Source organism: Protomyctophum parallelum, assembly GCF_964188405.1.
Source record: "Protomyctophum parallelum genome assembly, chromosome: 14".
Lineage (NCBI taxonomy): Eukaryota > Metazoa > Chordata > Actinopteri > Myctophiformes > Myctophidae > Protomyctophum > Protomyctophum parallelum.
The window spans coordinates 37,381,018-37,408,739 of NC_139709.1; the positions used below are offsets into that span (position 1 = coordinate 37,381,018).

The following is a 27,722-nucleotide window of genomic DNA, read 5'->3' on the forward strand; positions in this document are numbered from 1 at the left end:
GAGTCGATCTATGAAAAAAAAGTGCTTAACCCCCCAAAAATTGCAACAAAAGGTTTTTCAATGGATTTTGGTAGTAGTGGGCATGCTAAACAACATACAAAAAGAATTAAAATGGCTATATATCAATAGAAAAAAATACACAAATGATTTTTCACTTGATTATGGTACCTCTAGACATGCTTATGATCATACAAAAATATCTAGGCGTTATTTTAAAAATGGCTGCCTGGAGCTTAAATTGGTTATACCTTAAAGTTGGTTACTATTCAACCAAAAAAGGTGGTTCTGTTGTTGGTCTTTAGTCATCATCCTCCCCAAGCTCCTCTGGAAGAAACTTGTTATGTGGATTGTCACATTCCTGAAGTTGACATGATCCACAGACAGTAGTACAAGGTAGTCCATATTTTCTGCATGAGCAGCGGAGTGTCCTGCAAGCTGTGGAACAGTTACAATGAATGACCTTCAAGAGACTGTCTGGAGCAACATTCATTGTTGACATGAGTGGGACAAATCTATTGTCCTGAAGGTGCCACCCCCAGTTCAGGGCATCCATACCATCTTCTGTTCCCATCCAGATCATGATCTGGTAGTATGCTCTACGACAGTGAAATTTGTTAGCAGATTCAGTTGGTGGCAGACGTTCAGGCGTTACAGTTGATGAAGCTGAGACAACTTTCTTGCTGAAAGTTTTATATCGCATTGTTGCGAGCGAATCTGTGCACTTTCCACCAAAGAGGACAGCCATTACTTGGCATCCAAGGTCATCGATCACGTCTGTGGTCTGGTTTGGGACAGTAAAAGCATTTGCACAAGATTGAAGGACAGGATCACCTTTTACAAGCTTCTGAAAAGCAGTCTCAACTAGCGCATGCGATCAGTGGACATGCAAGTGATGCAATCTTAGATTCGTTAACAGAAACAGAGCATTATGTTCTTGATGGAGGTTCGCTCCTTCACCGAATACCATGGAAGCTCGGACAAAGCTATGGTGAAATTGCACAGTCATATGCAGACTTCACCATCACAGAATCAGCCATTTTAAGCTCCCCGCAGCCATTTTGGACGCCATCTTGAAAATGGCGGCTTTCTGGGAGGTTGATTTTGGTAAACTTTTAGTATGTTATTTAGCATGCCCAATACTACCAAAATCCATTGAAAAACCTTTTGTTGCAATTTTTTTGGGGTCAAACCATATATTGACTCACCTACCTCCCACATATCGGTAGAAGATTAATACACATTCACCCTAAGTGACTCAGCACCACTGAGTTCATTTACTTGAGTACTGTACTTGAGTATAAGTAGCTATACCGGTATAACTTTTGAGTAACTTTTGAGTAACTTTTTACTTTTACTTCATTATATACATATTACTCCACTACAACTATTTGAAAGCTTTACTATTCACAGATTTAGAATAGTAACAATAAACATACATTAAATGGTTAACATAAATAAGTAAAACCCCACCTTTACCAGCTGCAGCATTAAAGCTATGAACATACACATTCATATAGTTATTACAATCCAATTATAATATTGGCACATTATCGGCATAATGAGTACCTTTTGCTAATGTAAGTATATTTGGATTTCTACATTGTTTGTTAGAGTTGTGGGTTCTGTTACTTCTGTAGAGAGAGACCCCATTTATCAGCTTCAAATTTATGTTCCAATTTTGTCTGTATGTTTGAGTAGAAAAAAAGTTGTGCCATTTTTTCATGATTATTAGTGAGGACCTATTATATGAAGATAGGTTGAAAAGTGAAGTGGTCCTTTAAGCAGTAACAAAAAGCATGGCATACATCACATATAGGTTGTAGTCTACTTTGCCCCAATTGCCCAACAACTCAACCAGAACTTCACAGTGGACAACTGTGTTTCATACATGTGACTCACACAGTCTGTGGATCTTATCTCTATAGGTCATGAGTTGACTCATATCTCAGCTGCAGTCCAAGAAAACAATGCACAAACATCCAAAGAGAATTTCAACAGGTGCTATATAATAACAAGGTTACTTGAGAACAGATAGGATTTCTGCACAGTTTTGAATGGTCCTAAAGTGGATTTAATAATCTACCTGTGTAGACTGCACATGTTTCAACCTAAATTTGCTTGTGTGTTGGGGCCATCATGTGGCGTTAGTGGTCAACAGCAGCACAAATATTAAGTCCTAGTTCAGATTCTTGTGTGATGAGGTTAGGGGATGATGATGTATGATGATTATGCATTTCCCACATGTAGTCCCTGGCAGGGGTGGGGGGTGGGGGGGCAGAGGGCTTTGTGAATGATATGGAACTCTGTGTGTGCACTGTGCAAATCGGCATTGTCGGGCTTATCTGGCACTGGTTGGAGTTGTGATGACGTCAGACCAGAGCGGTGGTCAGACTTTATAAGATATAAAAGATTCAGAGAGATAGCATATTTAGACAGTTAGAAACAGAGAGATCAAGTTGACACCAGTGCAGCTCACTTCACGCACTGTTTAAGATTACAAACTGACCTCTAAAGCTTTAGTAAGCATACCCATCCTACTGTCAACATGTCCTTGCCTGTAGCATTCGACGAGTATGGAAGGCCCTTTATCGTCATAAAAGACCAGGACAAAAAGACACGGCTCACCGGCATGGACGCGCTCAAGGATCACATCATGGCGGCCAAGGCAGTCGCGTCGACGCTCAGGACGTCGCTGGGACCCAACGGCCTCGACAAGATGATGATAGATAAGGACGGAGAGGTGACGGTCACCAATGACGGAGCCACCATCCTCAGCATGATGGACATGGACCACCAGATCGCCAAGCTCATGGTGGAGCTGTCCAGGTCCCAGGACGATGAGATCGGTGACGGAACCACCGGGGTCGTGGTGCTGGCCGGAGCTCTTCTGGAGGAGGCGGAGCTGCTGCTGGACCGCGGCATCCACCCCATCCGTATCTCTGACGGCTACGACCAGGCTGCGCGCATCGCCATCGAGCAGCTGGACAAGATCAGCGAGACCTTCCCCTTTGACCTCAACAACACGGAGCCCCTCATACAGACGGCCATGACCACTCTGGGATCCAAAGTGATTAACCGATGCCACCGACAGATGGCCGAGATTGCCGTGAATGCCATCCTGTCTGTGGCCGATATGAAGAGGAAGGACGTGGACTTTGAGTTGATCAAGATGGAGGGCAAGGTGGGCGGGAAACTGGAGGACACGCAGCTCATCAAGGGAGTCCTCGTGGACAAAGAGTTCAGCCACCCGCAGATGCCCAAGGTTCTGAAAGACGCAAAGATCGCCATCCTGACCTGCCCGTTTGAGCCCCCGAAACCCAAGACCAAACACAAGCTGGACGTGACCTCGGTGGAGGACTTCAAGGCCCTGCAGAAGTATGAGAAGGACAAGTTCCTGGAGATGATCCAACAGGTCAAAGACAACGGAGCCAACCTGGCCATCTGTCAGTGGGGCTTCGACGACGAGGCCAACCACCTGCTGCTTCAGAACGAGCTGCCCGCCGTTCGCTGGGTGGGCGGGCCTGAGATCGAGCTGATCGCCATCGCTACCGGCGGCCGCATCGTGCCACGCTTCTGCGAACTGAAGCCCGAAAAGCTGGGCACGGCCGGTGTGGTGAAGGAGATCTGCTTCGGCACCACCAAGGACCGCATGCTCGTCATCGAGGAGTGCAAGAACTCGAGAGCGGTCACCATCTTCATCCGCGGAGGAAATAAAATGATCATCGAGGAGGCCAAACGAAGCCTCCATGATGCTCTGTGTGTGATCCGCAACCTGGTCAGAGACAACCGCATCGTCTATGGCGGAGGAGCCAATGAGATTGCGTGTGCCCTGGCCGTCAACCGGGCGGCTGATAAGTGCCCGTCGTTGGAGCAGTATGCCATGAGGGCGTTCGCCGATGCCTTGGAGGTGATCCCGATGGCGCTGGCCGAGAACAGCGGGATGAACCCCATCCAGACCATGACGGAGGTCCGGGCCAGGCAGGTGACGGAGAACAAGCCGTTCCTGGGCATTGACTGCCTCCAGATGAACACCAACGACATGAAGCAGCAGCACGTCGTCGAGACGCTCATCGGCAAGAAGCAGCAGATCTCGCTGGCCACGCAGGTGGTCAAGATGATCCTCAAGATTGACGACATCAGACACCCCGGAGAGTGTGAGGACTAATTGGTCCAATTGGACCCTTGCATTTCTGTAAGTTCGAGAGTATACAAATGGAACAGCCGGGTTCATTTGAAAGATGCAGGGGTCGTTCAGCCATTTCCTACAACAGAGGGCTTTACATATTTGGTGGCCACAACGTTCATCTGGGCCATAGGCCTATTTTCAATGATCTGTGGAAATTCAGACCAGAGAGCTTCTCCTGGAAAAGGTTTGAGCCCACAAAAAACTAAACGCAAATGAAAAAACATTTTAAAAAGTGAGCCCACTAAATTAAAAAAAGATTAGCGAGCCGACTATAAAGACAATCACAAGGAAAATCAAACCAGCGAGCCAACTAAAACTAAAAATACAGCAAGAGCACAAGTTCCAGGCAATTTAACTGAAGAATGGGTAAAATAAGATCACTACCATTAAAAAGACTTCATTAATTCAGATGGGAAAGAAGGCATGCAGAGAACATTAAAGTTCTCAGTGATCCCTAACCAACAACTACACGTAAGTGGGCTATCAATTGTATTTTTATTTAATAGTTGCATCTTTTTTCCCTATAACTGTCCTGTGTATCAGTAGCCTACTATTCCATTTTAAGATTTAGCGAAAGGTCAAACATCTTTTCTCTCAGGCTAAGAATTACCAATTGGACTTAAGATGAATTGTTAACTGTTTATATTAGTAATTATACTTTTTTGCACGTATGTTAGTTTTGGTGCTGTAAATGGTGATGTGTGCTTTTAAATGCTGCCAATAAAGTATTATATTTTAGGGTCATCTCGTGATTTCAGCCACATCCTTTCCAACATTTTCAAAAACTGAGTATGCCTATGTCTTTCTTTTTTCTTTCTTTCTTTCTCTTTCTTTCCAACATTTGATATTTTCAGCCAATCAAGCAATGGGATCCTGTTTTACACTGACACTCAACCTTTCATTTTCTTTTCAGACTGAGTGTTGAGCATCCCACCTCCACCCTGCAAGGTCCCCGTTGTCCAGGAGTTCAGCATGGGAAGGAGGTTTCATCCGCACCACCACCAGCATAAATAGGGGGTTCTGCTATCATAGGTGAATCATCGTCCTATCTACCGTATGTGTTCATTTAAAGGAGTTTAATTGCCAGAAATGCCCCTCATGGGTTCAACAATGGACCAATAAAGGCCCATCTATACACAAATCCACAGAGGTGCCCTGGGCACAGCCATTACTGAGGTGTTAATGAGCAGCACTGATTATCTACACCTGGCAAACAGGGCACTGCTCGCCAGGTGTAGGAGCAATGCACTGTAGGTCAGGTGTAATGGCTGTTTACCTCAATAATGGCTGTGCCCAGGTGCGTTGGCGACAACAAGGCAGTAGACGTAGAAGGACGTTCACCCGCACACCGCCACTTGCTGGTTCAAGGGCAAACGAACATGTGGATGACGTAACAAATTTGAGTTTCAAAGTTATATATAGGGAGCTTAAAATATAGCCTAACTTCAAAAGTCATGGATGCTGATAGCGTCTGTTTCTATTCACGCATTTGCCAAAGAAGCTTGCATTGGGAAGTCCATGGATGCTGATTGTGTCCGTTTCCATTTAGCGAAGAAGCTTCTGCGTACCCATTTGCCAAATAAAAGAAGCTTGCATTGGGAAAGAGAACATACAGGCAAGACATCCTTGCACGTTGGGTGGTCTAGAATAGACCAGGGGTGTCAAACTGGTGGCAGAAGGGGCCAAATTCAGCCCACAGAATCATTACACTCATTGACAGGACTTGACAGTTGACACCGGTTACCAGACAGAGAATCGGGAGGTCATCATGTTGGACTCGGAGAGAACAGACAAAACACCTTTTGTTGAAGAGGATTTAGTCAAAGGACAAGGAGTTGAACCCATTCAGTATTTTAGCCGTGACGTGAGCGCCCCCTCCAGAGATACTTCCGGGTCCTACTTTTGTGTCCCCATATAGTTGTACTGTGATGCTCCGTCGGACTAAATTTGTAAGTTGATTAGTAGTATAAAGTGCCTGGTGCTGGGAGTCTGGTGCAATGCACAGGGCCTGACCTGGTGAGAGCAGGAGTGGACCTGGTGAGACGTAGGAGGGGCCCGGACAGGAGTCAACCCACAGAGCCTAGTCCTTCCACGCACCAGAATGGTACCTCCCAGTCCCGGCAGAGTAGTTCAGGAGGAACGGATTGTGTGGCCCTGGTTTTTCCCTAATGGGACTGATCGAGGGTAGTTACTGGGACGTAAGTCGGACTTGATCACCCCGGCTGAGTCACCTGAGTGAGGGGTATTTGTTGGTAGACTCGAAACCCTGATGACCTTGGGATACATCACTGAGGATACGTCCCAGGTGCATCCATGTATGTATGTATTTTGTTGGTTACTTTGCGTATGCCCCGTTTGATGCGTATGTATCGTAGCAGCATATGACGTCAGGGTATAACTGGTACAACTACATGTAGCTCTCAATGATGACATAATAAAGATGTGGATTAAAGGACCCAATGCCAGGGTGTAAAATTGGTTTTCGATGGTGACGCAATGACGATATGTTTTAGTTTCGGGAGGATTAAAGGTAATGTATGTATGTATGTAATCTGACACCACTGCCATATCAAGCACAAGTAGTCATTACGTCATACGCATCAAACATCGCCCTGGACAAAAACTATTACTTGCGCACTCTGCACTCTGGATTTCAGTGAGTTCAAACACAAGAAAGGTTGATCAGACACAGTAGGTTTTATTCTGTCATGTTTCTCTTGGCACCCGATCTACGACGGCCCATCTGGTGGTGATGAAGCACTCATCTTCTTCACCAGTTATCAAACTAAATACAAGTTCACCCAGAATTGATGAAACAATGACTGATGGGTTGATATTACTGTAAATCAATTCATTTAAACTTCAACCGAGTAGAATAAAGCTGAGAAAACAAGTTACATAAATCAATAGTTTATAAATAATTGTCATTTGATAACCTGATGTTATATTTGAACTGGACAGGAAAAAGATTGAAGAACCAATGTCCATGGTGACATAACCCTGGCATGACTGACAGGCTGCAGTGGATTCAACAGTACGATGAGGAGGTGGGGCTATGGGCACATTAGAGGTACATAAACCCACAAAGACGAATTAGTCATCTTTACACACACTTAATAATCAGTGTCATGTTGACACTTGGCGTGACAATGAGAGAACCACAATCTCACTCTTTAAGACAAGGGAACTGTACTTTATCGTCATTGGGCAGCTTCGTTTATACATCATCACATAGGTAAGTAGTACTGCCTGAAGCTCAACTGAAACATGTAACACTCACTCCATCGTGAACCATGTGAAGTAGTGCGTGTTGGAATTAAACACCTTCTGTAGACGCACAATAACATAGTCATAACAATGCATTTTGACGATTCATCGATTTAGTCAATTATCACAGTAGAGCTGCAACTATTGTTTTTCTTCCTTAGTGATTTGTGATTCTGTCAATTACTTTGGCAATTAATCAAATAATCCAGAAGCACTTTCTTTCAGAATATTTATTTTTATATACAGCATCAACGCAAAAAATAATCAAATAGATCTTTAGTATCGACTAAAGCCACATTGTATAATTGTTTTTACATTTTTGTCCTACAACATGTCCAAAACAGGCATGTCAGTTGGAAAGACGTTATTCAATTAAATTGAGTAGTTAAACTGTTGCAGCCCTCCATTACAGCAGATAGGTGTCATTGTTGCGCAGTTGGATGTTGGGCTGACATACAAGGTTAAAAAACATTGAAGGCATTCATGCAGGTTTGTAAACAACGACCTCGTCCAGAAACAAGGCTCCGCAATACCTGCTGGAGCGAGTAAGGCTTCACTGCTCAAAGGGCAGATATGTTGAAGTCATTGGTTGCGCAAGATGTGTGTGATCTAATAAAACTGAAATAAATACACATGGTACCATGTTTATGCATCTGTCTGTCTGTCAATATGTCACAGGATGACCCTGGTCCCAATTCTAACTGGTACCCTGATGCCTGATCCCAAATGTAATTGGCACCCTGGTCCCAGCTCTATCTGGTCCCACATGTAATTAGTACCCTGGTCCTAACCCACCCTACAAGGCCTATGGTACCCTGCCTGGTCCCAATCATACCTGGTACCCAGACACAAACCAGGGTCAACTTGAACTTGTTTCTGGACAGGGCCAGTTAAATTAAAGGCACAGCTAACTGAACAAACAGTGTCTGCTGCATATCCTGAACACACTTTTTTTTCTAATGATGTGGAAAAAGTAGGAAGAGGAGGGTCACACATCCTCCTCAAAGAAGTTTTCTACACGTGGTAACATCAAGCAAACGTTTTGGCTTCTCAACTGCCTGATGGGAGTTGTAGTTATAATAGAGTGTTAGTACTAATGCCAACACTTCCCAAACAATAAGACATTTGTTACAATTAAAGTCATACTGAGTAACTTTCAATATCTTGTTAAGTGTCTATGGCTACGCCTGTTGTCATTAGTGTCTGTCTATTGGTCCGTTAGAACTGTAATTCCCAGGCCTCATACACACATCAAATACATGTTCTGTGTCTTGTCTGTGTTTAATGGCCACCAAAATGCTTTTCCAATGGTAGTCACATGGTTTGAACAAACATTTTAGTTTGATGGGCAGAACACAGCCATCAAACACAAATGTTTGGTCAAACAATGTGACTCCCATTGGAAAAGCATTGTGTTTGATATGTGTGTATGGGGCCCCAGAATTCAGTTCCAAAACAAACACTGCAGGATCCTAGCTCCGCCGAGCATATTTTGGAATGAAACAGCGATGTCAAAATAAATAAATATAAATAAATTTCCGGTGCCTGCGTTCTTTTGGCACAGGGCAGAAGTTGTACAATTAAAAATATAATAATAAAAACAATTACATGGAATGGTTATTGTGGAAAAATATACCAGTGAAAGATTATTTTAAAAAAAACTTGTTTAATTGAAAAGGTTACACAGTATGACTTTAAGATAGACCCATTTAACCCATTCTGACCTGAGATCAGATTCATACGAGGTTTCCGCTGGACACACACTGGTCCTGATGAACCCATTCTGACCTGAGATCAGATTCAAGAAATGTCAGTCGCTCTTCGATTTTTCAAAAATAGCAGACCTACAAGCTCGTATCGCGCCACTCGGTGGCGCGATATGAGCTTGTAGATCTGCTATTTTTAAATAGCTAAAGCATAACATGATGCCGACACCAAAATGGGTGCCCGGTCAGAATGGGTTAAAAGAACCATGATCCCAGTTTACACTCAAACACTGAGGCCAAACAGAAACGGTCCGATCCGCTTCCCTGGTCTTGTATAGTCTGATGTGTCCGTACAGGAGCGCACACACCTCCTAGCCTGGTTAATAAACCAGACCGAATCAGCCGCTGGCAAAAAAAATTGCCTACCGGCGGATTTCGGTCTGGAGAGGCTCAATTTTACGCCCATTTCCTACACACGAGAATGTGGGCGCCCAATAGGGACACGGTATGCAATATGGGCGGGCTTTGGTACAGTGACGTTCAATGCTTGAGACCTTTGACTGACAGTAGCTCTGACCAATTGCGTCAAAGAGAAAATGTTTCCCTGGAAATGAAATCCAAGCTGAGCCTCCCCAGACTAATATCCCGCGGATCCGTGCGATATTAGTCTGGTTTATTAACCAGGCTACACACCTCCCACATGCTTGACATCATAGTTGTGTGTTGCGTGTGTGTATGTGTGTGGGCTACACAAGTGGTTCTCAAAGTGGGGTCCCTTGGATGGTTCCAAATGGACCTTTACAGATCTGTAACTCTGAGAGTATACAAATGGAACAAAATGGCGTCCTTTACATTATAAAAAGTCTGAGAACCATTGGGTTACACAACAACTTTGTTGAAAGTCTTGTAACACATTTGTGGGTCTCCCCAGTTGATCGTTGGTGGTGAGGGGCTCCCCCCAGTTGATCTGTGTTCTCAGTAGTTCTCAACGTCAGGTCCGGGGCCCACCAGGGGGTCCCAACGGACCCTTAGAGGTCTGTAACTCGATCTTCAATGTAAAATCCTCATCAGTGTAAATTTAACTCTTGAGGGAGTACAGACGGAACCAAGCGGACTCCTGGTCTGTACACTCTCAGAGTTACACACCCGTAAAGGCCTATTCATACTCCAGTTTTATGAGATGACCAGCGAAAAGAAGGTGACCACCGTTTCAGTGGTCGGGAGTATGAATAGGCCTTAAGTGTTCCCCAGACGAGACGTAGAGAAACAGTAAATCGTGAGGGCAGCTGGGAGATTTAGTGTCTGTACGGTGACACGAGGAAGTGGTTATCGGTACGGTAAATAAAGAGGGTATAGTAGCCCAGGAGGGTCAATCCGTCCGTTTGTCTGTCTGTCCGTCAGTCTGTCAGTGGGTCGGTCACCAGTAGAAGGAGCGGGACAGGAAGTTGGCGGCGGTGCCCAGCCACCCGGCTCCGTCCTGTCCGGAGGTGATGCGCGTCACAGCCTTGTCGGGGTCCTGGGAGGGGCTCTCCTCTTCAGGGAGGTAGTCTGGGAGATCCACGTTACGTTCCACTGGCACACCGTCCACGTCCTCGAACGATACCAGGATCTGGTAATAATAATAATTATGAAGAATAATTATTTATTACCGACACAACACACACACACTTTGTTTTTGTTCTGTGTGTGAAGGAACGGGTGAAGTGATGAGTTTATGTGAACAATGCAGGGATTGTGAAATCAAGTGAACCCTGCATTTTTGCTTTGGAAATATGTGATAATATTTTTGGCTATATTATATTATAATTAAGGCTGTCAAAATTATCGTGTTAACAGCGTTAATTATTTTTGTTAACTGCGTTAAAATACTAAACGCAATCAACACACCGAAATGGTCCCCGAGCTGTCTGTTCATGACGCCTGTCACTCACCCCTGTCAACCGCCTGTTTTAAATGCCCTGTTGATTTCGCATGGTGTGCAAGTGTGGAGACAGACGGACAGAGCGAGACAGAGCGAGATGGATCGAGGACGTTCAGCGTTGGACCTGGCTGTATGGACGAGAAAGCCAGTCCCTCGATTTACACTTAGTTCACTGCGTTTCACAAGTCTCGGGCTTATTGAAGACAACTTCCCCACAGAGGTGCAACCCTTCAAAAGCGGACGATCATAAACCACTGACAAATCCCCGCTGCCCACTTCCTGATCTCTTTCTGTTGGCTGTCATGCACGGAGTGGTGGTATTTCACTTTTATTTCAGGTGCTTGTTTTGTGGAAACAAGCGGAAAAAAGAAGAAGAATAACACTATCCTATGGACACAGGATTTGTTAAATTGTTATAATAAATAAACAGAATACTACATAGGTATGTTAAAACAAATGTATATCCGCTTTCTGTCATTTATCTTTCCATTTCCACAACAATATACAGGAAAACATGGCATATTTGGTAGGGCTTACCTTCAATCACGTCTTTGGTGATCGACGCTTCGAAAAGAAAAACGATCGATCGGAATTTTGCATAACTGAAATAAATTCAGAGGCTTCGTGGAAACAGCACACGCAAGTGTAAAGGAACGGCATTTTGCTTCTCTTGCCGTAAAATTAACGGAAATAAAGCGTCATTTAATTGAGGCTTTATGACAGCAGTGAGACGAATGCTTGATGCGAGGCGCACGCATGGCTCGCAATCATAGCTGCCTGGGAGAAATGCGAGGCCCTGTGCTTTAATAATTAATTTGTTAATATCCAAAACGATACAAAAATTATCACATTTCTATCTATAAGGAAAACCTTATTAGAAAAAATATTAATAGCATATGAAAGCCTTTTGAAATGTGTATAGGTTACTGAATTGCAGGTGCTGCCAAATAAGTATAATTACTAGGCTACCTCATGCCAGTCAGTTGCGCAAATATATATAGGTCAGATCAATTAGCAGAGCGGAGCAGCTTCTCACTCTGCAGCACAATGACCAGCGCTTTACTTACTTTAATAATATGACAGTGTTGGATCTCCATTCTCCAGACAAACAAACCTTGGATTATATTTATTGGATTTATTTAATTATTCTTTCTTCAAACCAGCACGAGCCATGAGGTAAGAAACTATATAATTATTCACTGTTCGCACAGCACCCAGGCAGGTGTTCTTAATCGCTTCGCAAAGCAACACTGTATTAAGACATGGGATGGCAGTATAATATTGGTGCAAAATGGAAATATGTAATTAAAAACCAGTAGTTGAGAGAGAGAGAGAGAGAGTTGCTTTGAGAGAGAGAGAAATGCTTTGAGAGAGAGAGACAATTGTTATTGCTTAGAGAGAGAGAGAGAGAGAGAGAGAGAGAGAGATACACGTAAAGCCGTTCCATTTCAAAGAATACAAAAATGCCGTCTCGCAGGCGCGTTCGCACAACCAAAAAAAGCGGCTCTCTCTGAGAGTACAATATTATAGTTAGTTACCGTACTTATATTAGTGCAGAAAAGAGACAATAAATCCCGCTTTGGAGAAGATGCGCTCCGAAGGGGTTGTAGTGGCAGGGAATCAGGGATGGATAGAATCCTCTTCGCTATATACAGTAGGTGCCAACTTTGCATAACGTGGCACATTATTTTGACATCACAGTGGTCGTGGACTTCTTTGCATATTTTAAAATGCAACCATGTCACTTTTGAATTATTATTCCGGCGTGGACCGCTGGACGGCATGACTGTAGCTGCATGACTTCCTTGTTAACATGTGAGGACGGAGGAGGCTCTGCGAGGCGCGAGCATGGCTCGCGGACCAAAATGGTCCGCTTTTTTTTTTTATGACTATTTTATTTTTTATTTCAATGATTCCCGTGCTTATCGATCGAACGTCGATTAATCTGTGATTAATCCGATTAAAAACTGTAATCATTTGACAGCCCTAATTATAATTATATATGATCCTGGCATAATCTGCACCTTTTGGCTGATTATGCAATGATATATGCGATTGTGTAATCACATTTTTCTGGAGGGTCTAATAGGGTTGGAATGTGAGGGTTGCAAGAGGACATCTGTTCATTTATGACTTGGAAACAGAGGATGGAGTTGGAGAACCGTTTGCTTTTGGACTTCTTATGAGGTTATTGTCAGAGGAAAGCTAGTTAGGCACCTGGAATCTGGCTCTTTATTTATGTAGGATGTGGGAATGGCAAATAAAACGTTCTATATCATTTACTAGTGTAGTGTTTATGTGAATCACTAAACATTATTCTTATCTATATTGTGATATTAATCATTGCTATATACTAGTGTTCAGTAACAGGGGTCTCTTATGTACACACACTCAGTGCTTTTCAATAACTACATGTTTTTGTACATGTAAACACTGACCTCTTCTCCGTTCTCCCCCTTTGTCACCTGCTGAGCCTTCATCACCTCGGTGGACGCGATGGCTGCTGCCAGAGTCTGCTCGCGCACGCACGCACGCAGACGCAGACGCAGACGCAGACGCAGACGCAGACGCAGACGCACACGCACACGCACACGCACACGCACACGCACACGCACACGCACACGCACACGCACACGCACACGCACACGCACACGCACACGCACACGCACACGCACACGCACACGCACACGCACACGCACACGCACACGCACACACACACACACACACACACACACACACACACACACACACACACACACAGTCACACACACAGTAAGCAAGTAAAAATAAATCCAGTGCAGCTGCTCACTGGTTGTACTGGTCAGCTGAGCTCCCAGTACAACAGTATTAGATTGTGGTTGTACTGGTCAGCTCCCAGTACAACAGTATTAGATTGTGGTTGTACTGGTCAGCTGAGCTCCCAGTACAACAGTATTAGACTGTGGTTGTACTGGTCAGCTCCCAGTACAACAGTATAAGATTGTGGTTGTACTGGTCAGCTCCCAGTACAACAGTATTAGACTGTGGTTGTACTGGTCAGCTCCCAGTACAACAGTATTATATTGTGGTTGTACTGGTCAGCTCCCAGTACAACAGTATTAGACTGTGGTTGTACTGGTCAGCTCCCAGTACAACAGTATTAGACTGTGGTTGTACTGGTCAGCTCCCAGTACAACAGTATTAGACTGTGGTTGTACTGGTCAGCTCCTAGTACAACAGTATTAGACTGTAGTTATACTGGTCAGATTGCAGTACAACAGTATTAGACTGTGGTTGTACTGGTCAGCTCCCATTACAACAGTATTAGATTGTGGTTGTACTGGTCAGCTGAGCTCCCAGACTAGTACAACAGTATTAGACTGTGGTTGTACTGGTCAGCTCCCAGTACAACAGTATTAGATTGTGGTTGTACTGGTCAGCTCCCAGTACAACAGTATTAGACTGTGGTTGTACTGGTCAGCTCCCAGTACAACAGTATTAGACTGTGGTTGTACTGGTCAGCTCCCAGTACAACAGTATTAGACTATGGTTGTACTGGTCAGCTCCCAGTACAACAGTATTAGACTGTGGTTGTACTAGTCAGCTCCCAGTACAACAGTATTAAGCCCCATTCACATTGCAGAAGCTAGCTTCTGCTTTAGCTTCGTGGTCCCATGTTATCTCTATGCAGAGCAGCTTTTGCGTTTTGAAGCTTAGAATTAACAGCTTTTTTTTTTTTTTTTTGCGTTTTTTTTTCTCCCCAAAACTTAACTTTCAAGCAGCTTTTAAAAGCTGAAGCTTTTAAAAGCTGCGTGTAGTCAATCAGAGCACAGCGTGGTTTGAGGAGGCGGAGTTGAGATCATTTCACAAAAGGAAAAGGCTCTGAAAAAGCTGTCCACTGCGATTCTCCGAATTAAAAAATAAACTTTTTAAATATGGGCTGTATATGAAATATGAATGGATATTTGGCAAGACCATAGCATATTTATCGATATAAATGAAAGTTTATATGAGAAACAAGTTGTCGAAGCGGTGAAAACAGGTTGTGTTCCGTGTTCCCAGTGGATTGTCAATTTCTGGGCAGAAGTGATCCTGCATTCACCCCGCCCCGGTTCTCATCGAAGCTATTGATGCGGACTACTGACCAGTCCAGAACGCTATCCGTCGCTGATGCTGATTGTGGACTAAACAGTGCACACACACACGGTTGATAAATTAGCAGATATAGATAGATAGACAAACAATTAAACAATATAGTTCCAACCGGTGTCGGAGTTTCCCCCCAAACTTTCCCCGAGGATAGGGGAGGAGAAGCCCGCTCTCAGCACTCTGTGCCGGTCGTCGTCGTGTGTGTGTGTGTGTGTGTGTGTGTGTCTGTCTGTCGCTGCAATGTATGTTGATTGTTGAAACTTTTGCACCGTCAATCATACCTTTAAAATAAATAATGAATAGCCTTTATATCAGCTGTATCTACCCCCTCTATTTATGCAATATGTTGCCCGTGTTTTGTGATTGGTTTGCTGCGTTCTGAATCGATAAACCAATCGCATATAGATAAGATTTATTTGAGGGAATCATTTCAATTGGTTTATTGCGTTCATGTAGGCCTATCGATGAACCTCATAGCAAAAGTTGAAAGACAGTAGAAGATAGCCTATATTTATAGATAGATAGAACACAATCCCCGTGTGTGTGTGTGTGTGTGTGATATTGAGCGCCCGACACGGGGACATGTGTGTGTGTGTGTGAGCGCGAGAGAGATCAATAATTAATATTATATGAGTTGTATGATATGCATGCGGACATTCCTGATCCGACCTGTCCTGAACTGAGGACTGTAAATTATAATGTGCAGTGTGGAAGAGCGGTCTCCTACTGCCACATATAGCCAGCCGAGGAGGGTCAGTGACAGACAGACAGCGCCGCGGGGGCTCCCTTCCCCGGACTTGAGACTTGGGACTGAATGTCCGGAAATCACACGTAAACATAAGCTGTTTTAATTGCTTTTACGACGTGCTGTATATATACAATTGTATTTCTACGGTATGCTCTTGCTAAATCAACATTAACATTACATACAGAGCCGCTATATAAAAAAATGCCCGGAGGGTTTCGCTCGAGAGGGGGAGAGGAGAGCGGAGTGGGGGGAGATGAGCACTGAAGACTGGGGAGGATTGAGATCCGGTCCGTTCGGTTATTTACAAAGAAATTTACCAAGATTATATTATTTATTCATCGATAAATAGGTTATGATGTAACTAAATATATAATTATTTCTCCTCTACATTCGCTATTTTACATTTTTGACTTTCAAATGCGCAAACTGCCTGTGTTCTTTCTCTCGTCTCAAAGCAAGTCCAGGCAGCTTGAGTGACAGGTACCTTGTACACGCCCACTTTCTAAAAAAAAAGCTGTGTGGAAATGAGTTTAGCTTTTTTTTTTTTTTTCAGCTTTTTTTTATCTGAACGGGGCTTTTGACTGTGGTTGTACTGGTCAGCTCCCAGTACAACAGTATTAGATTGTGGTTGTACTGGTCAGCTCCCAGTAAAACAGTATTAGACTTTGGTTGTACTGGTCAGCTCCTAGTACAACAGTATTAGACTGTAGTTATACTGGTCAGATCGCAGTACAACAGTATTAGACTGTGGTTGTACTGGTCAGCTCCCAGTACAACAGTATTAGACTGTGGTTGTACTGGTCAGCTGAGCTCCCAGACTAGTACAACAGTATTAGACTATGGTTGTACTGGTCAGCTCCTAGTACAACAGTATTAGACTGTGGTTGTACTGGTCAGCTCCCAGTACAACAGTATTAGACTGTGGTTGTACTGGTCAGCTCCCAGTACAACAGTATTAGACTGTGGTTGTACTGGTCAGCTCCCAGTACAACAGTATTAGACTGTGGTTGTACTGGTCAGCTCCCAGTACAACAGTATTAGACTGTGGTTGTACTGGTCAGCTCCCAGTACAACAGTAATAGACTGTGGTTGTACTGGTCAGCTCCTAGTACAACAGTATTAGACTGTAGTTATACTGGTCAGATCGCAGTACAACAGTATTAGACTGTGGTTGTACTGGTCAGCTCCCAGTACAACAGTATTAGATTGTGGTTGTACTGGTCAGCTGAGCTCCCAGACTAGTACAACAGTATTAGACTGTGGTTGTACTGGTCAGCTCCCAGTACAACAGTATTAGATTGTGGTTGTACTGGTCAGCTCCCAGTACAACAGTATTAGACTGTGGTTGTACTGGTCAGCTCCCAGTACAACAGTATTAGACTGTGGTTGTACTGGTCAGCTCCCAGTACAACAGTATTAGACTGTGGTTGTACTGGTCAGCTCCTAGTACAACAGTATTAGACTGTAGTTATACTGGTCAGATCGCAGTACAACAGTATTAGACTGTGGTTGTACTGGTCAGCTCCCAGTACAACAGTATTAGATTGTGGTTGTACTGGTCAGCTCCCAGTACAACAGTATTAGACTGTGGTTGTACTGGTCAGCTCCCAGTACAACAGTATTAGTCTGTGGTTGTACTGGTCAGCTCCCAGTACAACAGTATTAGACTGTGGTTGTACTGGTCAGCTCCCAGTACAACAGTATTAGACTGTGGTTGTACTGGTCAGCTCCCAGTACAACAGTATTAGATTGTGGTTGTACTGGTCAGCTGAGCTCCCAGACTAGTACAACAGTATTAGACTGTGGTTGTACTGGTCAGCTCCCAGTACAACAGTATTAGACTGTGGTTGTACTGGTCAGCTCCCAGTACAACAGTATTAGACTGTGGTTGTACTGGTCAGCTCCCAGTACAACAGTATTAGACTGTGGTTGTACTGGTCAGCTCCCAGTACAACAGTATTAGACTGTGGTTGTACTGGAATCTTTTTGAACACTACGACAAGCGATTACACCGTTTTAAAGTGATTTTCATGACAAGCAACTCGCAGTCGTGGCAGTGGCTCTTCAAAGGTTTGTGAAAACACGGCAGGGAGATCTGGAACACGATTGTTTAATCACGGCATTAAAACTGTTAATCACGGCCCAGGCCGTAGCGTAACGGTCTGGGCACCGGACTGGTGATCCAGTCGCGGTGTGCCGCGGGTTCGACTCCCGGACCCGACACGGCCTTTACCGCATGTCATCCCCCCATCTCTCTCCCGTTTCCTGTCAGCCTACTTTCTATCCCTTAAAAAATCAATAAAGGCGTAAGCCGCAAAAAAATATCTTAAAAAAAGAAAGAAAAACTGTTAATCACTTGAAGCCTTGCATCCATTTTCTGGGCGAACATTTGCAGAAAATGGTTGAGCAGACGTGTAGATTTGCCATTTCACCCAATGTTTGCCTGTCATGACATGCCCAGAATAGGGACGGTAGCGTTTAAATGGTTAATACATGAAAAAGAAAAAAGGATGTTAAGATATTACAAACATATAGAGAGACCGAAAGACCTAGTGAGAGACACAGACAGACACAGGTGTCCTCACCTCAGCTTTGAGGTCAGATCGTATGCGTACGATGCATCTCTTCACAGCCATTTGGAAGGTGAAGCTGATGACTCCTTTGATCTTCAGCAAGGCTTCTTCACACAGTGTCCTACGACTCTGAAGAACACATCATTAAATGTTAAGACGTCATTCTATGGCTTAACATTTTCTTAACACTTTCTATGGCGTCATTCTCCGCATTCCTGAGTGAATAATTCAATATTTGACTACATTGAAATTAATGGGAGACCATTAGACCAATCATCAATCAAGAGCAAATCCATGTTTAAAACATTCTCTTTCATTTACACCAAAAATTGTTTTAGAGTGTATATTATTTTCTTTTAGTCTCCTAATGCAGCAAACTTGGCTCAGGAAAGAAACAAAACAAAACAAAAATGATCCATGAATTCAAGGCTACATGGGTGAGTGAGATTCTTTGGGGTGAAGTATTGGTAAATGGTGCATTTATATAGGCTTTTATTCAAAGAGCTTTACAAAGATTGAATGTGACATTCACCCATTCACACATATACACCGATGGCGGAGGAAACCATGCAAGGCACATCGGGACCAATTAGGGCTCCTTGAGCAGTTCATAAACCCTTGAGCAAGACTCTGAACACCAAATAGTGAAAATAGCAGATCTACAAGCTCACAACATGCCATGATGTGACACGTTGTGAGCTTGTAGATTGGTCATTTTAATTTTTGCACACCACCGTTGTACTGCAAAGTATAATACAGGGTTAACACACAAATCGATTCATAATCATGACACAAAATAGACATGTCTATTTGTTCAGACACTATTTTTCCTTATTTTGTTAATTTATTTTAATTCTTGTTTTGCCTCCCCTAGGACCCATGGGAGGGTGGGAGGGTGAACGGGAGGGTAGGCTGGGCAAGCGTGACCACTCTTGGTCATTCTGCCCAACCTAAGGGGAAGGGTTGTTGCTGATATGCTTTTCTCACTCGAGACGAGAGAGTAAAACCTACGGTAAAAAGTAAAGACTAATTTGATTCAGTAGTCCACTATGTCAGATTCAGTAGTACAAAAAACCTGACAACTGTGTGGGGAGAATTTAGTGAATGATACGTACGTTGGCAGGGCAACAGCAGTGCAGGAGCTCCGCAGTGCACATTGATACAACGTCAAACTGATGTTTTTTTTCCAACCCGCACCACAGAACAATAAGAAGCCACAGGTCGATTTCATCCGTTTACATGTCCCACCTACCTTGGAGATAGGACCCTGTCCAGACTCCAGACTGCGAGTGACAAAACAGATTCACAGAACACAGCGAATCAGGCTGGAACCCAGACAAAAGCGTTATTCATAGTCTGGATTTTCGGTGGTGAGGTGACCACCGAACTACAACATGACGTCACGAGCCGCCGTGAAGAGCAAAACACCGCCACAGCCCTTCGCTCTGTTTTTACTCCCACCGAAAATCCAGACTATGAATGAGCCTTCCCTAAAACACCCTGGACAACACTCCACATGTCCTAGACTCTTCTCCCTTCCTGGCTCCAAAACTGTGGAATAAACTACCCAATGCAGTCAGAACTGCAGACTCACTCAATTTTACACTGAGATCTTCTCACCACCTAGCACTTCAATCTCCGTATATTCCTTCTGGATACATGTTTACTATGCAGATATATCTTGGTCACTTGTTTTCTTGTTTCTTGTTAAGCATGTGATTTAGATATAGTGTTATTTAAACAGATGATAAATTCCTTTTTCACCTGGTATCCTAAAGTTTCAAATGCACTATAGTATACACTATACAGGATGCTAGGTTAATTGTTTACCTAGTATCCTATTGTTTCAAATGCACAATGTTATTTAGATAGCATGTTGTTTAGACAGATGGTAAGTTCATCGTTTACCTGGTCGGTCGACACTACGCTCCAAGCATAAAATAGGGACTTTAATCTGCGTATTCTGATCTCAGACTTGACACTCTAGATTGAGCGTCTGATGAATGCCTATTATATTATATATATTTTATATACTGTATATGTAGCGAACTCTTCAGTAACTCACAGAGTCGTCCAGGCCGTCTATGTGAAAAACCACGGTTTTGGCCCTTTTGTTGGTGGAACCCAGGAAGAACTGAGCCTTGCGTCGGCTGGGCGCGTCCTCAGGTGGGTCACCGTCAGCACTGTTGGCCGCCTGAAGCAGTTGGTAGATCTCCGACGACAACAGCTTGGTCTCTCCTGGAGTGATGCTCCTGCATGTGCACACACACGCGCGCACACACACGCACACGCACGCACGCACGCACGCACGCACGCACACACACACACACACACACACACACACACACACACACACACACACACACACACACACACACACACACACACACACACACACACACACACACACACACACACACACACACACACACACACACACACACACACACACACACACACACACACACACACACACACACACACACACACACACAGTTGATCTCTTATTATATGGGTATATATACCAGTGGTTCTCAACCTGTGGGTATTTTGGGGGGTCCCCGGATGATAGTGAGGTGACAACTTTAGGACATTTAAGACCTTTTTAATACCGAAAGATTTAAAGAAAAGAGAAAAAAAAAGACCTAACCCTAAAGACCATAAAACTAGGGTAAATGTAATGCCTCAACTCCTACAATTCCAAGTGCTAGTCAGAGTTTGGGGGTCCCCAGTTCAACTTCAAATACGATTATTTTGGAGGGGTCACTGTCTGAAAAGGTTGAGAACCACTGTTTTAACCCAGAACCTTCCACAGAGAGAGATTAGAGATGAGATAGCGACAGACAGGATGAGAAAGACACAGACAGGTCACTCACTTCTGCATAACATTCTGCAGACTCAGCATCATTCCCAGCTCTCCTTTCATTTTCTCCCGGTTGGCTCTGCATTCTGCCAGGTAACGCACCGCCTGAAACAATCACATTTCACTGACACACAACTCAACTTAACCTGTTGAAACGTGACATACAGTTGACCTGAAAATGTATTTACTGTTTACTGAAGACTGAACGAACACTCTATAGCAATATCACAATGTAGAGACTACTGTAAAATCCAAAAACTGTGTTTTGGTTTCTAATGGTGTTGTTCATGTGTAGGACGGGACCAGCCTGCAGGGGTGCGCTCAATGCTCCGTTTCCCAAACAGTGGGTCGGGAGTGGGACCCATTTGGACACACTTTTATGGATCCCATAATTTTTTGTTTCCTACATTTTGTTTTTAACCATTATTAGAAAAATAGAAAACAAGTGCTTAAGAAGTAGTGAAAAAAAGCCTATCTCTAGCTTGCAGATCTGCCATTTTGGGTCCCGGGCAAATGTCTAATCTTGTAGATCTGCTAGTTTGGGTCCGGGCAAATGTCTAATTTCTCGTGTGGGTCTGGAGTACAAGTTAGGGAACCACTGGCCTAGAGTCCTTTGCTGCGTTCGAATTAATTCCCTATGCCCCATGTAGTGCACTACTTTGGGGTTCCGCCATTTTGTTATAGTGTCCGAATGTGTAGTGAGCATTTTTGCACCCTAATGTAGTGGACTGAAGTATCCCACAATGCACCGGGAATTGTAGGGACCATCCGATGGTCACTACAAAAACACAGCGAGGCAAATCTGCCCCATAATGCATTGCGCAAGCTCGCTGCGCACATGCACGCGTTTGCGCACGTGTGCTGCTTCTGCATGCATGCGCTCATTGCGCTCCAACTCAGAAGAGGCAGAAGTTGAACCAGCGAAAGAAATCAACACAAATGTACTTTTTAAACATTCGTTTTCCCCTCTCTTTTCTTCCCTGGCGGATCTCGAAGCTACAGATCTCGAGACAAATGATCTGTGCATTTATTTGCAGTTGTTTTATTTTATTTACAATAAAACTATTAATTTGTATTACTAATCTGATTCATGTATCACCCAGGCCCAGCACATGACGTTAGGAAAGGAATCAGTTGCTTGCTGTAGAATATATTTGTGAGATTCTTTATCACAAACGTAGGCTAAATACATGCATGTGATGTGAGACACATTGTGTCCGAACATATGTTTTATTAATATTCATTAATTCCTGCCATGAAAAAATATGCTATCTAACAATCTATGAAACATATTTCATTGAATTGCGATAAAATACATTAAAACTTCATTATGTAGGGAGTAATTGACTGCTGTTTCTGTGAGCAGAGCTTGTAGATCGGCTACTTTTGGTAATTCTTTACCAAAAGTACCCGATCTACAAGCTCACAACATGGACTTGCTTATATATTGGCTATTTTTGCCGTATCCCCCCGCCCCAGGATTAGCGGGGGGATATGTTCATGTGGTTAATCAATCATGCTGCTGATATTTTCATATTGTCAAGGTGGTGCACGGTTTTCATATTGCTGGATAATGGATATAATATTTATTTATTGATAATAATCATAGGCCTATGTTATTTTAAAAGAATAACCTTTTTATCATACATATAGGTCTAAATGCCTGCAAACATATTTTCATTAACCTATTTTTTATTTATTCATTCATGAATTTAAAAATAATTTAACAAACTGTCCTTGCAGGGAGGTAACAGCCTGCAGTCACTTATTTGATACAGTCTGTTCCTAGCGAAAATTCAGCAGTCAGTTGATTCTTCATATCCAAATGAGTGAAACGGCCGGGATGATTTGTTTATTTTTCAAACAGTTCTTTATGAGGCGATCTGAAAAAACCCTATGGGGATTACAATGCAAATAAAAAGTACATGAACCTGCGGACCTATAGCGCCCTCTACCGATATTGACGTCAGAGTCGGTGCTCCCCATACTGTATTGTCCAAATTCATCACTATTTGAGTCCACTGAGTCTGGATCCCCGTATGGGGAGTAGAGAGTAGGGAACAACCCTAGCAATTCGAACGCAGCCCTAGACTAGTCTAGAGGACGAGTTACACTCCAATCGTCCTCTGGAGTATTTATGTAAGCGGGCTGGTCAAGGCCATTCTGCCTCCCTCTCCCAAACAGGAAACATTGTTTGCTTTTTTGTTCCTTACAGTAGTTCCTAACATTGTTTCTGCACTTGCACATACAGTACACTACACAATTACTATTAGTACTGATCCAACTGACTAGTCACACCACATTAAAGATTTTAAGTAACATTTATTCTCTTGAGAATTACAAATATATAATAAGTTATTTTAATCGTGTGTTGTCTCAATGTTTATCATGATTGAGCCAGTTCACGACAACACTGGCAATTACAGGCAATTACAGTACCTTTACACAGGACTACAACACATTTAGAGTATGACCCATCCATACTTTTGGGTCCGATGTCGATCCTGATTTTGTAGAGTTGTAGACTACCAATTATGTATATTTGTACCAATATATAAAAAAATCACACCTATGTGAAGTGAGGGCCGCTCTTATATCGTACATTATCATCACCGACATCTTACTGACAGTTGAGAGTTGAAAGTCTCCTATACACAACATATCAATGTTTGCGTTTACACTATGACGTAAAATTGTCCATTCATTGTCAATGGAAATTTAATGTTTGTGTTAGGACAAGGTTTGTGCACACACCCTGAAAGCTGGACATAGGCCTCAAAAATGGAAAAATCTATTAAAATTAACTTTGAAAAATACTTTGATTAGTTAAAAAAAAATAGAAAGCTGAATTACAATCTACAAGCTCCCAAGGCGTATGTGCTGCAGTCTTACCAGCAGGGCCGAGTAGACAACCTGGGGGTTGGGGTGGTCCAGGAACAGGATGAGGCCCGGCAGACAGCCCTGGTCCTGGACGATGGCCCGGCGGTTCATGGGGTCCGCTGCCAGGTCCCGAAGCTGGTTGACCACCGCCAACGCGTCTGGCTCTCCGGCGCTCATGATGACTGCAACACACACACTCACTGACCCATGCACAAGTCACACACCTCAACACACAAACACATGCAGACACACACATACATGGACAGGTTTAATGTAACTCACGCACAACACAACCCACGCACCTTAAGAAGGGAGAATTATTTTCTATCCATTACACATGATCCCATGAAGCCTTGAATTCAGGGAGATATTTTTGTCTTTTTTGCATTCCTGAGCCAATAATTTGATGACAGGACAGATTATCCTATTATTTTGTGGCTCAGGAATGCGACAAAAGAACAAAAAAGATATTGCCATGAATTCAAGGCCTCATGGGGTGTGTAATTGATTAAAAGAAATACGTATTTTTTGGATGAACACACACACACACACACACACACACACACACACACACAGCACCGAAAATAGCTGATCTACAAACTTGCAAACTTAATGTAATATTTATATTTCTAGGGTCGGTCTCAGACAGTAGCTAGATAGTCAGTGGTTCTCAACATGGGGTCCAGACCCCCAGGGGTCCTTGAATGGACCCATTCAAGGACTCCCAAGCTAAATGGACCCATACAGGTCTGTAACTCTGATAGTGTACAAATGGAACCAAATGGGTTGTGAGCTGTGTTGACAGCCTGTGGTTTGGGGATTAGTGTCCTCAGGAAACCCACTGTAAACAGTTTACAGTCTGGCAGTTACATTAAGGGCTGTAACTATCGATCATTTTCATAGCTAAAATTCTATCATTACTTTTTTTATTCAACATTTTTAATATATATATCTATGAATCCATTAACCACTTAGAACACAATTATAGCAGATTTACAAGCTCACACGCTTTTTCCTTTGACGTGTCCAACATTTGGATCCATTTTATAATCGATTGAATCTTTTTTTTCTCTGAAGGCGTTTCTGCCTTGTTTTGGATACAGTGGAGGAGTGACAGGAAACAGGGAGACAGACAGACAGCGAGTCAGTTGCATGAACCTTGAGTGACGTGCAGCAATTAAAAGGTTGTCAGGCTCAGTTGAGTATATGTTCTGTATATCTGGCTGCTATGGTGAAACCGTGCATTTTTCACTATTGAACTCATACGTAACTATCCCTGCTCTCTGATGGTCATTGTTTTGGTGTGTGTGTGTGTGTGTGTGTGTGTGTGTGTGTGTGTGTGTGTGTGTGTGTGTGTGTGTGTGTGTGTGTGTGTCAGTATGTAGTGACATGCTTACTTTTCTGTCATTTGACGTATTGTACTGTTGTGTTGTGTCTTGTAAGTTGTACTTGACAAAAACTCTAAATAAAGTATGTAAAGAAATGGCCGTCAGGCTCGGGGAACCGAACCCACAACTGTCAGCCTGCATTAGGGCATTTAGATATATATGAATCAATTTGTTTAACTGTCATTTCTGTATACAGTACACACTATACAGCAACAGTATGACTATGTAGTATGACAGCTGTTGTTTCAGCTGTTGTTTCTCTTGTTTCAAAGAAACAAGAGAAACGGTTGGATGGCACTTACACCCGCCTTCTAATGAGAGCGCAAAATCTGTCTTGGAAGAGCCACCCATCGACTGATTTAATATATGGCAACCTTCCCTGTGTTTCTTCACTAGTCTGATCCAGAAGAACACAGTTTGCCGGCCACTGCTACAGAGCTGACAATGACGTTATATCTTCCCTTGTTCTCTGGAGTCCTGCCTCAAAGCAGACCAGAGGTAGAAAACTGAACAGAACAGAGAACATTGGCACAAAACGAGTTAGTAGTGCTGCTCCACAGTTAACAGCATGCACTGATGGAGAATGTCCACACTGGCACACAGCCTCTGCGGATTCTCAAACGTTTTTCATTTCAAGGACCCCCAGTTTGATGTGCATTAGACCACGGACCCCTATTTGATACACTTTTTTCAGTTTTAAAGAGTGCACACATATCAGTCATTTAGACGGGGACCCCTTGGAAACCCAATGTTGGGAACCATCTATTGATCCACACGGTCTTCAATAGCTTCATGTCGGACCTGCTGGTACCAGGTTATGGGGGTAACTATAGCAGTTGTGTTTACATGTAAACTACCTTCACACAGGACACCCACATATAACAGGTGTGTTGTGGTTGGTGTGTGGTGTGTTTATGTATGCAGATTGCAGACCAACAGTGACAGGGTGTTATTACAAACACTGTCCATGACATAAATGGTTACAGGGTCACGGACAGTGTTTGCCAATAGGGCTGCCAACATGATCCAACATTGAGGAATGAAGAACCAGAATCGGTTCTGTCACATTTGGAACTGCTTTCAGGAACCGGTTTATCACACTGTCAGAGCTGCAATGTAGACGAACGTCCGCTTTGCTATTATAATACCGGTGGTTGTCAAACTTTTTTTTATTTCAAGGACTGTCATAACTCTGACCCTGAGTGTGTGCAAATGGAATCAAATGGACTCATAAGCGACCATTTGGTTCCACTTTTCTCACCCAGCCCTACAGTGGATACCACAATAATATCACACACACTGTACAGAGGACAAGACAGACAGAGAATGACATGATGCAGACAGACAAATAGCCCTGGTCCAGTGCGTCAGCGAGTCTCTCTCGCTATAAGCACTGGACCAGGGCTAACAGACTAAATTAATCACATACAGACTGACACATAGACAGACAACACACACACACACACACACACACACACACACACACAATGGCAGACAGACACAGAGACTGAGCGTACATATTGGCGCGCGCGCACAGTCACACCCCCCCCCCCCCACCCTACACACACACACACACACACACACACACACACACACACACACACACACTGTGACACACGTCTCTTACCAGTGACGTTTAATTACTTCGTTACTTTCTGCCAGCCGTTAGCAGCAGGGCGGCTAGCTCAGCTCGGCTAGCAGGTTGTTGTTCATCACACGTCACGACGGCGTCGCCAGCAAAACATGACGTCAACTGAACCGTCACTTTAAACAGGCATAAACAGCACAGTCAGGTTTAAGACGTAATTAAAACTGTACGCAGTTTTCACAAACAAAAACACGATCTGTTCGACGGCGGGCTCCCTCCGTCCGTTTCCTCATCAAGCAGAAAAATGACCACACGTTCTAACATCGAACGCTGTGATTGGACGCGCTCCGGTACCATCTGACTCTGGTGGACCAATCAGTGACGGGGTTCTAAGGGGTGGCGGAAAGCCTGGTGAGGCGAGGTTACTCTGAAGCAAAGTGCTGCAATTCCTCATTTCGCCAGTAGGTAGTGGCA

The 27,722-nt window shown here is 43.6% G+C and overlaps 2 protein-coding genes and 1 long non-coding RNA gene across 3 annotated transcripts; 1 reads left to right on the forward strand and 2 right to left on the reverse strand.

The window, feature by feature from the left end:
- Positions 1-2,638: 2,638 nt before the first annotated feature.
- LOC310870084 (T-complex protein 1 subunit epsilon-like) lies at positions 2,639-4,165 on the forward strand (the record flags this gene model as incomplete). Its single annotated transcript, XM_083781117.1, has 1 exon — positions 2,639-4,165. Exon 1 carries the CDS (start codon positions 2,654-2,656, stop codon positions 4,163-4,165), a length of 1,512 nt encoding a protein of 503 aa, XP_083637243.1. The 5' UTR covers positions 2,639-2,653.
- A 2,699-nt stretch (positions 4,166-6,864) lies between these two features.
- LOC310870028 lies at positions 6,865-10,061 on the reverse strand. The gene is made up of 3 exons (XR_014570199.1): positions 9,853-10,061; positions 9,425-9,527; positions 6,865-9,172 (listed from the first exon to the last, which is right to left on the reverse strand). It is a non-coding gene; the product is annotated as an uncharacterized lncRNA (long non-coding RNA).
- A 17-nt stretch (positions 10,062-10,078) lies between these two features.
- LOC310870027 (armadillo repeat-containing protein 1-like) lies at positions 10,079-27,635 on the reverse strand. The gene is made up of 7 exons (XM_083781041.1): positions 27,288-27,635; positions 24,285-24,496; positions 21,406-21,497; positions 20,595-20,781; positions 18,542-18,658; positions 13,519-13,593; positions 10,079-10,768 (listed from the first exon to the last, which is right to left on the reverse strand). Exons 2-7 carry the CDS (start codon positions 24,447-24,449, stop codon positions 10,577-10,579), a joined length of 828 nt encoding a protein of 275 aa, XP_083637167.1. The 5' UTR covers positions 24,450-24,496; positions 27,288-27,635; the 3' UTR covers positions 10,079-10,576.
- Positions 27,636-27,722: the final 87 nt, after the last annotated feature.

Excerpts from the sequence above, each read along its gene's own strand:
- LOC310870027 (XM_083781041.1), bottom strand. The coding sequence starts at position 24,449 with ATGAGCGCCGGAGAGCCAGACGCGTTGGCGGTGGTCAACCAGCTTCGG. Across the intron at positions 21,498-24,284 it reads TTGTCTACTCGGCCCTGCTG|GCGGTGCGTTACCTGGCAGA; the intron begins GTAAGACTGCAG and ends TGATTGTTTCAG. Across the intron at positions 20,782-21,405 it reads CTGCAGAATGTTATGCAGAA|GAGCATCACTCCAGGAGAGA; the intron begins GTGAGTGACCTG and ends GTGCACATGCAG.